General features: G+C 37.8%; 2 protein-coding genes across 3 annotated transcripts in view; both read right to left on the bottom strand.

Annotated features, from left to right (window-relative positions):
• The window catches only part of LOC118391044 (rho GTPase-activating protein 32-like), a 228,423-nt gene extending 227,528 nt beyond the window's left edge, over positions 1 to 895 (bottom strand). The window contains exon 1 of the mRNA XM_052457558.1: positions 386 to 895. The gene's annotated coding sequence lies outside the window, so the exon portion shown is untranslated. The remainder of the gene's footprint in view (positions 1 to 385) is intronic.
• An 11,495-nt stretch (positions 896 to 12,390) lies between these two features.
• igsf9bb (immunoglobulin superfamily, member 9Bb) overlaps positions 12,391 to 17,083 on the bottom strand; it is a 197,757-nt gene continuing 193,064 nt past the window's right edge. For both annotated transcript variants that reach the window (XM_052457764.1, XM_052457765.1), the window contains exon 20: positions 12,391 to 16,607. In XM_052457764.1, coding sequence (XP_052313724.1) covers positions 16,393 to 16,607 — 215 coding nt within the window. In that variant the 3' untranslated portion in view covers positions 12,391 to 16,392. The remainder of the gene's footprint in view (positions 16,608 to 17,083) is intronic.

Genomic DNA, 17,083 nt, shown 5'->3' with positions numbered 1-17,083 from the left:
CCCCCTACTAGTTAGCATCCTAATAGCGTATATTCTTGGTTAGTTAGCTAGGCTGTAGCGTAATGCCATTGCTGGATAAACTAGACCAGCGTTTCCAAAACACAGCCATGGTTTTGCCCAAGCACTACCCCGTGTAGAGCTGATTCAATTAGTTAATCGTTAACCACAGTACCGAGTTTGGGAAACGCTGGGCAAGTCGTTATGTTGAGCGGCATAGTATTAGGACCATAGCCAGCGGTTGACTAGACCGCACATGCATGTCATGATGTGTTAGCCCATGTGTATGCTTTTTTGTATTGCTGGTTTTGATGCACGTAATATTATCTATCAGACTACGGAACCACACAGATAGCCTTTAACTGATGTGAGAGAAATGTCTGTTTACCGGTGTCTGGTGGTGAGATGTTTGTCGGGTTATCACTGTCGCTTTTCACCACTGTTTTCTCCTCCTGCCGGTGTCTTCCACGCCAGCTGCATAAACACAGCTTGATCCTTCCGAGCTAAAACAAAAGGACACGCGAAATGTGTATAGCCTAATAGCTAACGTTAAGTTAGCTAGCTACATTTTTTTCCTGAACTGGCACGTTCCATAAACCAAATCGCCTCAACCTCGCTGTCCGTGTGTTCAAAAACTCCCGCTGGACACGACTCATGGGCAATGTTCAACCAGCTGTTATCGTGTTTTGTAAGTAAATCTAAACTTCCTTCAAATGTGATGGTACTTCACAGTCCATTCATTAAGAAAACGTTGACTGAAATTCCCTTTACATCTATTGTAAGGGCAGTATTATAGCTAAACTTGCTATCAAACTGGAGCCTCTCGCTAAACGATTTGTAACGCCACTTCCAAGAGAGAATCTGCTGCGGAGTGAATCGTGATTGAGAACGCGCAGAGGTTCGTGACCGTGTGCGCGCTCTCGTGGAATGAGCGTATGTAGACCAGCATGCTCGGTCACAGGACATTGCGCATCAATCAGATTGCAATTTTTTTTAACACTAATACACGAAATGAGAAAAAAAGCCACTTCATATTTTACTAGGCTGCAAGGTGTAGGCTAATTATTGTATGAACTGAAGACGTTTGTTTAAATTAAACATATATAATCCTCAAGGATACTCCTTCATAATATGTTGGGAAAATCTGGTTGGCTACATTTTATGCATTCTTTATTATGCACTATATACACTAATTAGGTTGGAAACCCAGCTCTGAAACTATCATCTTTGTAGTGTATTTTTACCCGACAACTCTGCCATCCTCTGGAGCTTGTCTAAATGGCATTATCTAGATTACCATAATTTACACTGGTAGTTACTGTAGATTTTGCCTTGGAGAATAGCCTACATTTACTTGAATTCAGCTGAAACATAAACCATAAAAAGTCAGAAAAATAGCAGGTATGACTGTGAGAGGAAAGTCTCCTTTCATAGTTTGCTTCAAAATGACTGAAGAGGCTTGCCCACAGAGATATATTGCCCATGGAAGGCACAGGGGCACATGCCCACTAAGATTTGTCCTGTTAAAAAATAAATAATGATAATAATATACAGTACCTGTCAAAAATGTGGACACATCTACTCATTCAAGGGGGTTTCTTTATTTTGACTGTTTTCTACATTTTGGCTGCAATCTGAGGCTGGTAACTCTAATGAACTTATCCTCTGCAGCAGAGGTAACTCTGGGTCTTCCTTTCCTGTGGGGGTCCTCATGAGAGACAGTTTCATCATAACGCTTGATGCTTTTTGCGACTGCACTTGAAGAAACATTCAAAGTATTTGATATTTTCATGATTGACTGACCTTCATGTCTTAAAGTAATGATGGACTGCTGTTTCTCTTTGCTTATTTGAGCTGTTCTTACTATAATATGGACTTGGTCTTCTACCAAATAGTGCTATCTTCTGTCTACCACCCCTACCTTGTCACAACACAACTGATTGGCTCAAACGCATTAAGAAGGAAAGAAACTCCACAAATTAACTTAACACAGCACACCTGTTAATTTAAATGCATTCCAGGTGACTATCTCATGAAGCTGGTTGAGAAAATGCCAAAGTTGTCATCAAGGCAAAGGGTGGCTGGCTACATTGAAGAATCTAAAATCTAAAATATATTTTGATTTGTTTTAAACTTGTTTGGTTACTACATGATTCCATATGTGTTATTTCATAGTGTAGAAAATTGTAAAAAAATAAAGAAAAAACATCGAATGAGTAGGTGTATGCAAACTTTTGAATGGTACAGTATATATTTTTAAATGGTTGTTGTTTCTCTGTAATATTGCTAGCCACCTAGCAATTTTATAAAGTTGGATTTAGCTAGCCCAGATAGGTTTCCGATCTCCCAACCTCATAACTAGCTACCAAGAAGCAATTGCAGGCTATGAATCAAGTTAGAGTAGTTATCTTGTCTTACTATCTTAGCTGGCATGCCTGCTGGCACGGTTGATAGATTTTAGAAAAGCAAGAAAGAGATGCGGAAAAGCATATTTAGAACTACCATTCAGTCAGGAGGCTAGACAGCTCAAGAGGTATGCTTAGATATGCAGAAAAATTGACATTTTACACAGAATTAATCATAATGATTATGCCTCTAGATGAAAAGCTGTTTGGGGTGTTTGAAAATGCATAATTCTCCAACTTCCAGACAGGGGGGCCTAGCCATCCTCAAGTACTTTGTGCCCCAACAGATTTTTGGGATGCATGATGCCCCCGCTTGCCTATATGGACTTCGATGCTTTCCATTGACAGTAGATGAGCCTTCAACTAGGCCTACATCTGCCGCGTGGTAATGAGTAAACGCAGTCTGGCACTCTACCTAAACGTCAATCAATCCTTGATTGCAGCCTGTTTAGATAGAGTGCCACACATTGTTTTGGCCACCACACCAAATTGGCTCAGGAAAGGCTTGGCTTCGTCTGTATCCCCAAAGGCAGTACAGTAGCATTTTGGTGCCTGGGGTAAATGAGAGGCGAGCTACTGTACAAATGACATAAACAAAATGCAATTTTTTTCACAAGTTTTATTATATCAAAATACAAAACATATCGGAAGCAGAGTAAAGGTTACATGAGACTTTAGCATTCTGAAAATGTCAACTCAATAAGTTCAGCAGAGCCATCATGAAATGTGTATGTATGTAGGTGAGAAGGAAAGGGGCCTATAGTTGGTACTATTATTATCCAATATAACGCTACAGTACCTTGGACATCAGGGCAAACATCTCAATAGATATGATTTGCTATTTCTCATGAGCCTCTCTGGCGATTCAACGGACTGAAAACGGACGCCAATCCCAAATTGAGCCTTTGGCCCTACCCCCTAGCACCTGTGTAAGTCTGAAAGAATCAGATAGCTAGAGCAATATGGTAACAGCTCCACCTTGTTCTCTGATGGGCTAGTTGGACATTTTGCCAGAAGCGGAGCCAATGCGGGGGGCGAAGGGTGTGGCACCAAGAGGGCCCACCTTAAAAATCTTTAAATAATCATTTCAACGATGATGTACCAAAGAAAAAACATTTAACACTATAAAACAAGGCTACATTTATATATATTATGATTTCATTAAATTCTGGAATTGGTCCGACCAGGTGTTGCTTATTTTATAAATCTATGTACAGATTTGTCTGTTGCTATTCCCCCTTGAGGGCCCCCCTGGCCTCGGCCTGCCGGCTGCCGAAGGAACCAGGATCTTCAAAATTATTATTAATAAAAAAATGTTTTAAGTTATTTAGTACTTTTAATAGTTTTAATTTAGTTAACACCCTGCCGGGAATTGAGATAGACCTACACAAGGAACAGCCAAATGACGCCTTTTGTCTACATTTTAAACAGCTAATAAATTAATGTAAAATACAGTACCTTCAGAAAGTATTCAGACCCCTTGACTTTTTCCACATTATGTTACATTACAACCTTATTCTAAAATTGATTAAATAGTTCCCCCCCATCAATTTACACACAATATCCCATAATGACAAAGAAAAAAACTGGTTTACATAAGAATTCAGACCCTTTACTCAGGACTTTGTTGAAGCACCTTTGGCAGCGATAACAGTCTCGAGTCTTCTTGGGTATGACGCTACAAGCTTGGCACACCTGTATTTGAGGAATTTCTCCCATTCATCTCTGCAGATCCTCTCAAACTCTGTCAGGTTGGACGGGAAGCGTCACTGCACAGCTGTTTTCAGGTCCAGAGATGTTCGATTGGGTACGTGGTCACCTCCGCTACCAAGGCTCTTCTCCCCCGATTGCTCAGTTTGGCCAGGCGACCAGCTCTAGGAAGAGTCTTGGTGGTTCCAAACGTCTTCCATTTAAGAATAATGGAGGCCACTGTGTTCTTTCTGAAAAATTTGAAAAAGTCAAGGGGTCTGAATACTTTCCGAAGCCACTTGAGGCAGGTCTTAACATTAGGAAACTAAAAACGTGTTTTTGAATGGCACGAGAAAGAAAAAGTAGGCTATTCTGTATCGAATTATTAGGTTGCATTGTAGCCCTTAATGATGACCATAAGTTCCATTACATTACACATACTGTAAGAGTCATTGGACGAAGCCGTCTTCTGTATGGGGGAGTATTATTACAAGCCCTGACGTTCGGTCTGAACATTAACACGCATCGCTTGCGGTATGGTTTTGGAAGCATAAGGACCTTATCCTTCATATCAGCAAAAAATAAATAATAATAAAAAAAGGTTAAATTGATACACACCTTTATAGGGTTAGGGTTAGTGTTCCTCTCTAATGTTTTAAACCTGACCCCCTGTGGCGAAACTCAAGCTCTGCGCCTGCTTGCACCTATCCAATCCTTTGATATCTACACGTGCCAGGTGGGGACAAAGGGCTAGAGGTTGACGTGAGATTGGACGAGACTCCTCGCCATACTGCTCCACTATCAACCACAGATAACAGGAAACATGTTTGTTTGCATGGTCACATTTCCCCTTTACAGTACATAAGCATCCCCTTTAATGCTGCATGGGCTGTTACAGTCAAAAAAAATTTGGTCTCGTTCCTTAGTGACTGAATCATAGTTTCACACCAAAAGAATGACTTCTTTCACTCTGTGCATTTCTGAACACAACTGATTGATTCATCACAATTCATGTAAAAGTCAGTGATGCAGGATGACAAGTTGTCATTTGCGACAGCATGTGTTAGTAGAATGCCCTTTCTAAGTCTTCACATAAATTCCTGGGGGAGGCATTGGTCTGCCCAGAGAGCACAGGTGAAATGGTGGGAAAATCTGAAAAACAGTATGACACATAAGGCTTTCAGCGCCATATACATGTTTTTTTCTTTCTCATACAACAATAATACCAGAAGATGGTGAACAATTAACCCCCTGGGTGGTGCCTCTTGTATTTGTAAATTATTTATGTAGAAAAGCAAAGAAAAAAAGTTTGAAATGGTTTGATTTTAGTCACTTTGAAAATAAACATGAAAATGGTCTATAAAATATTTTCTGAATGGACAGGTGCATTAAATGACATTGATCCATTTGATTAGAAATCACTTTAAAATGATTTTATAAAACACAAGACAATAATAAGAAAAAAGTGGTCAGTAAACCTACTGCAAATTTCAACACCAAACATACCAGTACATTAGAAATAGTGTTTCTTTGTGCCAGTTTATGGAAAGCTTTAGAATGACGATGACAATACATTCTGGTTGTTGTGTCTGTGCTGGCAGATGTAAAAAAGTGTACAGCATGATGATTGTGAGTACACAGTGCACTCAAATGGCCAGATGAAGGTGAACATTTGATAGTAACATAACATCTCTATGTGAAGATATCCACGATGAGGCATTCCGATAACACAATCCTATTGGAGATAGAATTGAACCTTACCCCAAATTCCAGAGAGCTATAAGGAAGACCAAATGAGGATGGAACAATATTCAGCAAAGTACATCTGAACAGTCCTTTGAACATTCGTATTGCATTTAGTGAGGCATAATGTTGAGAGAAGACGGATGGATGGCGTGGACTTAAATCATACACAGAGGCTACACCAAAAGGGTTAACATTACTGCAGTTGAGTGCTTGTCAACTGACTTGTCAAGCAGTGTTGTACAAACATGTAAAACCCCTTATAATGACGACCAATACTTTGACATATAAAACAGAGCAATCGATGTCTAATGTTGTCCGGCATTTAACACCCAATGTACTCTGTACCAAGAACGCCATGGGGTCATAATAATGAAATGTGTTTCAAATTTATTCCACATCAATTTGCCTTCTCATAAAATGGACGCTGAGGATGTAAGTTCATCTCATCTCGGATTATTCCCTGATGCATCAACACAAATTCTTCTGACACAGTAATATCCATTACATACAGTATACGCACACACAAAAACAATGAATCTTTGCCAAATAACTATGACGAAAAGTAATTTTTCTAACAATGGTCCTACTTCTAAAAGTTTACCTCATTTGATACCTTACTAAACTTTCAATGAAATTGCTATCTTTGTATGTCAAATACCATATCAAATATAATTCTCGTACGACACCAAGAAGGGTTTGTTTACTGCCCAAAGGTCTAACCACAATATACCCTTTCAGGACGGTTCTACAATAGACTACAACACCATTTGTTGGTAAATAAGCAGGGTGCTCACAATGTGTGTGAATGCATTGATAATAGCATCAGTTGTTGTCCTGACATAATCGCAATGTCAATATGCTCCACTTATGGATCTCTAGAAAATGTTACTGTCATGTACGGTCTCCAAATTCCATAGCATGTTTATAGTCTGCTGCAACTTTACAAATCAAACCTTTGCAACTATTGAGAGTTCGAGGCAGACAAATATACATTACACAATAAACAATGTGGCTATGTTGGAAACAAAACAAAAATTGTTTTTCAAAGCAGCATTGAAAATATGTACACATGCACTGTAAAATACCTTACTTGCACAGTCTGTTGACTAGATGAATATAGATTACACAATTTGTACTCTGCTGCTATACAGAATGCAAAGGAGCACCTGCATGAAAACCATTGTACTCTCCCTCTAAGACAACATACAGGGTTCTAAAGCAGACCAGCAGCAACATTTGGAGCTGAGGATCTGTGGTAGTCTTGGGAACTGACTGGTATAATGATGGACCTATTGTAGAGCCACATAGTCCTACATGATCCCCATTGGCCAAGCTATCCATGTTAGCATATCCCAAGATCCACTTGACAGGAAAGATTCATTGCGGGTAAAATTAAGTGAATAATTCATTCTGGTGCTTTCCAGTTATGCTTCAAGATGCAAAACTCTGTGTCTTTATCGTAGTCTGTAATAAACTGATGACACTTGCGCAATTTTTTTGATATTTATTTTGCACAGAACTGAAATGGTTTGTCTCAAAGGCATTTATGAGTCAGTGGAATATAAATATTCTCTACTTGTATGATTCTGTTTTGCTAAAAAATAAACAAATGGGTATAAAAAATAAAACAACAAAATAATACACAGTGAAAACAATTAACCCCAAATGTAGATTCGACCATCCACTTTGGTACATACTATATTTAATATATTTGTATTCTATATTGGTTTGATTTATAACATTAAATATTAAACTAATTTGTAGATTTTAGAAGAATTCAGTCACTCACAGAGATCTATTGGTCTGCTTCATGTTACAATGTCCCACTGAAACAGACCGTACACTACTCAGTTCCTACTCACTCAGCCATATACTCGGTGTGCATCATATTCTCATATACAAAAAATATGACAAGGTATACTTTTTTAAACATTATTTATACTGTGTGACAAAAGTGTATGCTTTCTCTTGCATCTTCTGTAGTCTTTTGAGTATTAGCACATTAGCACATTTGTGTTTACTTGTTTACTAGTAACCCACAGGGTATAATTGTATAATCATATACCGTATATCTTGTTAGGCCTCGACTTGACTGTGTACAGTACTGTGCAGTGTCTTCAAATTCCTCATACTGTCATTTTCTTGGGGAGGCATAACGGTTTGGCATTTTGTTACACGGCTATGTTTTGGTTTTACAAAATGTAGTGTGGAACTCAGAGATTGGAGTATGGGAGAGCACCAGCAATATATATTCAATATATATATATATATATATATATATATATATATATATATATATATATATAGTATGCACCAGCAATATATATTCAAAACAACAACAAAGTGTGCTTTACCAGATTAAGTCAAATGACATAAATAATTACTCAAATAACACAGTCCTTGAAAACTTGTGTTTTAGCACCAGATGTTCTTACTCTTCAGACTTATTTAATGAATTAGGCATACAACAAGTATCAAAAGACATAGCTTTACAATGCTCTCTAATGGTATCTGTTTTGCTATCAAGTAGTAACATCAATCCTTGGGGACAGCAAACCACAATTGCGCTCATATCTAAGTTCAAACCAACCAAGCCAGTACTATAAGAAATAAGGAACAAATCCTTTTCCATAGAGCAAACAATTATGATGACAGTTCCTGTTACATAGTGATGGTGACGCTTTACTTGACACCCAGCGTCATAACACGTTATGACACAGTCATAACCATGTCATAACAGCTGACATTAACTTGTCACCTACCCCATTGCTCTGTTTTGCTGATGACTGGGATGAATGCAGGAGCAGATTTCAGCAGGACAAGACACCCTCTTTTTGACTGATGACTGACATAAGGGCATGTACGTGATAGGCCTATCTGGCTTATGACGGTCATAATGCTTTTTACAGTGTCGTAAAGTGTATGCTCTTATTCCAAGTAAAGTGACACAGGAGGGTCATAATGCTTTTTACAGTGTCGTAAAGTGTATGTTCTTATTCCAAGTAAAGTGACACAGGAGGGTCATAATGCTTTTTACAGTGTCGTAAAGTGTATGTTCTTATTCCAAGTAAAGTGACACAGGAGGGTCATAATGCTTTTTACAGTGTCGTAAAGTGTATGTTCTTATTCCAAGTAAAGTGACACAGGAGGGTCATAATGCTTCTTGACAGTGTCATAAAGTGTATGTTCTTATTCCAAGTAAAGTGACACAGGAGGGTCATAATGCTTCTTGACAGTGTCGTAAAGTGTATGTTCTTATTCCAAGTAAAGTGACACAGGAGGGTCATAATGCTTTTTACAGTGTCGTAAAGTGTATGTTCTTATTCCAAGTAAAGTGACACAGGAGGGTCATAATGCTTCTTAACAGTGTCATAAAGGGCATTTTCTACAAGTTATTTAAAAGATGAAGGAAAAAAAACATGACTGTTAAGAATGAATTACAATAACAACAAGGGACTTAACAAATTTCAAATAAAAGGAAACTTGTTGGCAGGGAAAAACACATTTGAATAAATGTGGGTTATGACACTTATGTAGGTGTCATAACCAGCCATAAAATAATGAAATATGTGTCAACAGGTGTAAATATATGGGTTATGACATATTATGAAATTATGACCGTGTCATAACGTGTTATGAAGCTGGGAGTCAAGTAAAGTATTACCAGAGTTATTTTACTAACCCAATATGACCGATATTAGACGACTTCTGAGAATGGTCCAGACACACCACAAAAATAGCTATTGCTAATGACAGACAGTATCATGTCATTAATAACTGTACAATTTTCAACTGTACAGTTCGGATGTGCTCCTCTATATCATATAACAGCTTGTATATCTCCTTTGTGACTAAAGTCATGTACACAAATGCCCCAAATATAAGGACAATCCCAGTTACACATGATTAAGTGGGTGAAATAATACACTGTAGCTCAGTTGGTAGCGCATGGAGCTTGCAATGCCAGGATAGTGGGTTCGATTCCCGGGACCATGCGTTTTTTTGTTTTTGACATGACTAAGTCGCTTTGAATAAATGTGTCTGCTAAATGTAATATATTATATTATTATTATTATGATAGTCAAATCGGAGTGTATTCACACACAACACACAGAGAGCTTGGTTATTACATGTGATATTCAGTGCATTGTCTTGAAATTTCAAAAACTATATCTATATATTATTCTTAAAATATTTAGACTTCACTTGAACTTAAATAACTTATTTCAGCATTATAAATGGTACAATACGTTCCACTGCTTTAGTCCGTGGCATGATTAGGCAGCAACTGAACTCATTATTAAAGCAAAAATATTAGGCAAGCATCATATTTTGGCCTAAGACAACCAATCATTGGTCCACATTCCCTTGAATGGGAAGTGACCCTATCCATTGTGATATACAATAGCAGAGGCCCTACTTCAAAATCCCAACTGTGGGAGGGGTGGATCAATGTATGTGCTTTGATTGCATCTTAATGTTAGCAAAAAGCTATTATTTCATTCTACTGTTCAGGTTTGTCAGTTTTGTGATATCAAGATCCCTCTCCTGCGACAGAATTCCATACTCAATATCAAAAGCTGTCTTATATCCAGTGACTCAGCATATGGGCAAATGTATAATATTCCCAAAAATATTGATTATAATGACCTCTAAATGAGTGTTTGTTTTTACACATCCTCTCTTACACACACATATATACACATACATACATACATACACACACACACACACACACACACACACACACACACACACACACACACACACACACACACACACACACACACACACACACACACACACACACACACACACACACACACACACACACACACATACATACATACATACATACATACATTATATATATATTTTCAGTATCGTATATGCATTCTTTCTCTTTTCACAGCAGCAATCAGACACTTCACCATGCAATGATCTCTCTGCTATACACTATGTACATGTTAATCCATATACATTGCACATTAAATTGTATATATTTGTATTTTCAAGAGGGACATTCTACTGCTCAACTTCTTATATTCTTAATTTTAAACATCAAAAGAATTTGACTCTGTGGAAATCTCTTGTGAAGGCCATTAATGATTAAATGACGACATTGTGAAAAAAAGAAATGGGGTTACTCGCCCTATCTGGATAATTATGGTCAATATTGAAACATTTTAAATGTTTTGAATGTTGGTGATTTTTTGTGTGCTCACTGAAAGCAAAAACACGAATGTTATTCAACACTTCAGTTGTGTCCTCTTTATTAAACTTTGGAGAGGTTTCTACCATCTTCTCTACATTCAGCTAACATAGTAGCTGACTTAACTCAACTACTTGGCGAAGGAAGTTTTTGATGAACTCCACCAACGGAGTTGGATTTGTGGAAATCAGCTCTGATTACATTGATTTGCCCAAAGTCAATACTGAAACACTTGCCTTATAACTATGTTTGTCCTCAGAGACTTCCCTCGCCATTGAGTTGAGTTTAGTCAGCGACTAACATAGCAGACATGTACAGAAACAACAGAATATGACACACAGGGCCCTTGCTAGCTTTAGGGGGATATTCTACAAATATCTGCAAAAGGCCAGTTTGCATTTTCGTCTGATTTCTACATTATTCTGCTGGTACTTTAAGGACCACAATGTATTGTAGAGTTACTGTGTAAATAATGCGACAATGTATCAATATAGTTGCTGTGGTTCATGTTTCAATATAGGCAAATGTCTAAAATGACCATGGTCATTCAATAGGTTTTTTTTGGCTGACAAAGTTTTTGACTGGGATGATGGTTAAATTCAGTGATAGAATTGTTTCATTTTAAATGGGACTTGGTTTCTCTCAGAAACAAAGCTCATTTTCAATAATATACACTACCGTTCAAAAGTTTGGGGTCACTTAGAAATGTCCTTGTTTTTGAAAGAAAAGCAATTTTTTTTTGTCCATTAAAATAACATCAAATTGATCAGAAACACATTGTTAATTTTGTAAATGACTATTGTAGTTGGAAATGGCTGATTTTTTTATGGAATTTCTACATTGACGTACTGAGGCCCACTATCAGAAACCATCACGCCTGTGTTCCAAGGACATGTTGTGTTAGCTACTCCAAGTTTATAATTTTAAAAGGCTAATTGATCAATATAAAACCCTTTTGCAATTATGTTAGCTGAAACAGTTGAAAATGGTTGTTCTGATTAAAGAAGCATTAAAACTGGCCTTCTTTAGACTAGTTGAGTATCTGGAGCATCAGCATTTGTGGGTTCGATTACAGGCTTAAAATGGCCAGAAACAAATAACTTTCTTCTGAACTTGTCAGATGCTCCAGATACTCAACTAGTCTAAAGAAGGCCAGTTTTTATGCTTCTTTAATCAGAACAACCATTTTCAACTGTGCTAACATAATTTAAAAAGGGTTTTCTAAGGATCAATTAGCCTTTTAAATGATTAACTTGGATTACCTAACACAACGTGCCATTGGAATACAGGAGTGATGGTTGCTGATAATGGGCCTCTGTACGCCTATGTAGATATTCCATTTAGTTTCCAGCTACAATAGTCATTTACAACATTAACAATGTCTCCACTATTTCTGATCAAGGACATTTCTAAGTGACCCCAAACCTTTGAACGGCAGTGTGTGTCTTTTAACTTAAGTTTACTCACATTTAAGTGAGGCAAAGTCAAATGGGTTTATGAAAGAGGCTTACGTTTTCAAAGATTTCCATTGAACCTGGCACAGGCTAACAAAGAGCCTACAGAGTGTCCTATTTTCTTGCATGGAACAAAATGTTTTGTTTTTATTGTGAGTCCTAATTATTCACATGTCCCTCGGCCCTCACCAGCCACTAAATTCAGCACCAATATCAACGCTGTTATTTCACCAGAATGAATGACTTGCCCAGAGTAGTTCTCTGATACTGATGACAGTACTGTGACACTGCAAGCTAGAAATGCAGTCAAAACTAAGTCAATGGGTGATCAAATCTGTCATAAGCGTCCAGTATCAAAATCACACAGCCCAACTAGACCTAACAAACTTGTCAAATTGTGATAATAATAAGGATTCATATCCAGAATATGAATTAAACTATAACAATATTCCCTTTGAAAGTATTACATTAAATAATAGCTTGACCATTTTCACAACAAAATCATCTTAAAATGAACATTGCATGTAGCATTACATATTATATATTCTTACTAGAACTGGACAATAGTTCCTTATCTGAACCACTGACAATTGCTTTGGCGCAAGTAGTCACCCTTGTGGAAAAAGTGTTCTACATAAATACGATTTTCATTGATGAAATCCAAAATATGATGTAACTGCCTGCATATGTTGTCCAACTTATTTAAAATATATAATTTCATAATACATTGGGCAATATATGCTATAATTGTATGTACAATATATTTAAATATATTTCATATTATAGAACATGTTCCTTGCATTTTGGATCTTCATTTTGATATAATTCTTTTGACGGAGGGTTTGAAAATAAATGGCCGTGACATAATAAGCAGCTACATATTTTCTTGTAAAACATTTGCCATATTTCTGAATGCTACTGCCATAACAAACCACCTTGATGTTGACTTCACATGTACAATTTGTGTTGAAATATCTACCTTTCAAACAGTTGAATTTATTCAAGCTTTACAGCTTCGATAAATCCTGTTGGATCAACACAAACTAAAGAAGATTTCAAGATCACCAGACTCAGAAGAGAATAGTATGCTAATTATTGAAAGTATCATCCTATACTGACAACAGTGTCATTGTGTTTACAGGTGTAATGTTGGGGATTAACTGATTATTACAATATCCTGATCCTGCTGTCTGCACCAAAGGTAACTCTCGGGTTCAGTTTAGCCACAAATTGGTAATAAACCAGTCAAGTCCTGTACTGTCAAACAAAAATCAAGAAATGGTGGCCATTTGACACAAAAAAAGTCCAACCGAACACACTAACCTGGCTCCATAAAACCACAGTATAACTTTGAGACTTTCCTCTTTAGCTAAGTTTTTGTCTTCATTTAAATGTTTAAGGTACACGACTTGGCATCTAGCCCTCCACAATATGTCATATGTTTATGCTGTAAAATACATACGCAGACAAAGTATAAAAGTTCAACATATGAAAACATAAAATAAACATGAGCATTGTCATCCATGATTCAGACTCAATCTACACATCCTGCTTAAAAAGCACCAAGATGGATGTTGAAAGGCGTATGTACAGAGCATGTTGTTTAATGGTTATACTGCACCAACCTTAAAACATCAAGTATGATCAATTACAGTATCATTTCAGATTGGTGGTATAGCTGTCATTCCTCTGAAAGTAGCAGTACCACTTTCAGATTCGATGACCTTGTTAGCACCTGAAGTTGCAACTCTTAAGTGCCTTTATTGTACAGTATCAATAAGATACCCAATGAGAGACTTTGCTGGAAAGTATCGGCTTGCTGGAGATTTGTTAATATACCCAAATCTAAGTGCTAGCTTTCCATAATCAGAGACATTTCAAACCAACAGTGAACCAAACGGTTGAACCAAAATATATGAATAGGTCTCAAGTGCACAGTAGCACCTGTGTTCCTACATGTATGGGTGAAACCATTCCTAACACCCCTCTCCTTTTCTGACCATCACCAGATCACCCCCCATTGTCATGACTCACATGGTTCAGCTTGAATGAGTTCAGCTTTAATATGTCTATATCTATATGATAATGAAACATGTCGATTTATAAAAAAGAAGCACCCTTCAATGACAGAAAAACACATTTGAGAAAATAAAAACTTTAGCAGCTCTGCGTAGCCCTGTTATGCCACAAGAAGCCCCTCCATTGATCTTTCTATAGGGGAATAGACAACATGAATACAAGCACACGATGAGAAAAAATGCCAAGGCTACAAATACAGGAAATGGCCAACAAAGGCAGTTACTTTCATAAACAAATAGAAAAAAAAAAAAAACATAAACCTAAGCAGGCAACCAGAAGAAGCCCTATAAAAGGCCATCATAAGCCTTTTGTTCATTGAGTCAGGCCCTCCCATATGAATGAAAAAAAAATACTATAGTATACTATGGCACAAAATCCTATCCTCCTCTCAGTACAGTACACGTTGTTTTTATTGATTAAGGAAGTTGTAGTATTTTTGGCATTACTATAGTACTTTTTAAATAGGAGATGGAGCCCTCAGAACTACTACACAAGGCTACAAAGTGTGCTAGTAGAAGTGAAGATGGTATCAAATAAAGAGCAGTAAAAGCCAAGATTTTGCTCCAGTGCAAAACCCTTTCCCAGACAATGCGACAGACCCAAAGTCCAACCTGAATAGTAACTAGGGCAGTAGCATGTGTTGTATAGAATGTGTGAGGTTGAATGTGTGTGGTTGCATGCCTTGAGTGGCATACAGTACAGTACACTTCTGTTTAAATGGAGCCTAATCCCAACTTTATCCCTTCCCCTCGCCCTATTCAAAATAGATCTATGAGCCTATGTGCTTAGTTTACGACAGATCTTCCCCACAAGGGGAATTAATGACCGTTTCCTTTATGGGGTTAAGTGATAATGAAATGGAATTGAAGTTTATACAGAATAACTCAAATGTACAATCAACTTCTAAATGATTCCAAGAGAATGATGATGATTGATGGCTGCAACTGTACGTCCACAATATATCATATACTGTATGTAAAGCATAACATGCTCCATTTCCCTAATAGTCATTATGAACACCTCATTTATGGTGTGTCAAAAGACCAGAGACCAGAGATAGATTTTTGATGAGCATGATATCATTCTACAACTGTAAGTAGACCTACATCAACCCAAACATACTATGGTATATATATTGTGACCAATTCGATTTTTACATTCAGAATGATTCAAATTGTGTCAAATTTGAACAAATAAAATTAAATAAATCATAACAATAATAAAAACATATGCCAATACAGTTGTGTTCAGCTAGCTGAGCCTTGTCATTGTGGTGCCATGTCCTGTGCTCTGAGGTATATTTTGTCGGACGTAATTGAGAACCTTGTGTGGATGGGATGAGTCTCTGGGAAGTGATAGAGGGCTGGCAGAGTGAGGCAGGTGAGGAGACTAGGGTGAGCAAGGTGCTGTAAACTGAGACCTAACTAGGCTTCATGGGCTGTTTTGACACTGAGGCCATGAGCTAAGCCTCTTCTGCAAACAACAAAGTAATACTGTAGTATAAAGATGAGATAGTAAGTGAAAACCTCAGACAGATGGGTCCTTTTCTAAATGGTTAGAAAATGTGTTTGAAAATAATAAATGTTGAAGCACACAATATTGCTTTCCTCAAATGAAATGTTTTGCACTGGAGTAAAACTTTTGAAGACATTGGGTAGCCACCGTTTTACCGTTTTAATTTCTTTAAAAAAATAAATGTAAACCATTGATTGATGTTGGGGAATGAGCAAACTTTTAGACTGAGGGGTCATTTTCCAGGTGGGGTTTTGTGGCATGTTGGGGAAGAGTGTAACCTGACTCCCCCACAGGCTCAAAGGAAAGTGACATGGTCTGGGTCCATGTTGTCCATGCTGGCCAAAATGGCCTTCTGGTCCTCCTGGGGCGGGCGGCGGAACAGCAGAGCGGAGAAGCGGGCATACGGGTCCTGTCTGATGGGCCGTTTCTTCTTCTTGCGGAGGTAGAGAACTTCTTCGGGCTGGAGTACCTGAGAGGTGTAGTCCTGCTGGGTCTGAGAGGTGGAGACACCTGGAGGATGGGAGGGGGATAGCAACAGGCAGGTCAGAGGTGAGAGAGCCTTAGGTCAGGATAAGAGGGCAGAGGTAGAGAATAAGGGTCCTGGTTGCTATAGGACAGACATTGGGCGGGAAGGTAAGGAATGCAAAACACACAGGAAACAATGGGTCAGAACACAGGGTGGTTGAGTTAGAAAATGAGCTCAGTTCCAATCCAGGGTAAATGCTTTACACCGTACCACTCCCCATAGCATACCACCATGTATGGTTATTTGTGCACAATATCCTTGGAAAGTGGATACTTATCTTAGGAGGGTTCAACTAAGTTCATAAGTTGGAAATGCAACATGAATAGGTGAGACATTGAATTGTATGATTCAAAAGATAAATGCTGTTATTAACTGATCATCTACAGTCATTTGATACCGGTGTAAGTACTACTATAATTTCTGTCATGATTATGGAGAAAGTTGGTGTCAAAGTTAGGTT

This window comes from Oncorhynchus keta, chromosome 12 (genome assembly GCF_023373465.1).
Source record: "Oncorhynchus keta strain PuntledgeMale-10-30-2019 chromosome 12, Oket_V2, whole genome shotgun sequence".
NCBI classification, from domain to species: domain Eukaryota; kingdom Metazoa; phylum Chordata; class Actinopteri; order Salmoniformes; family Salmonidae; genus Oncorhynchus; species Oncorhynchus keta.
The sequence above is the reverse complement of the archived record's forward strand: the minus strand, read 5'-3'. Positions and strand labels throughout refer to the sequence as shown.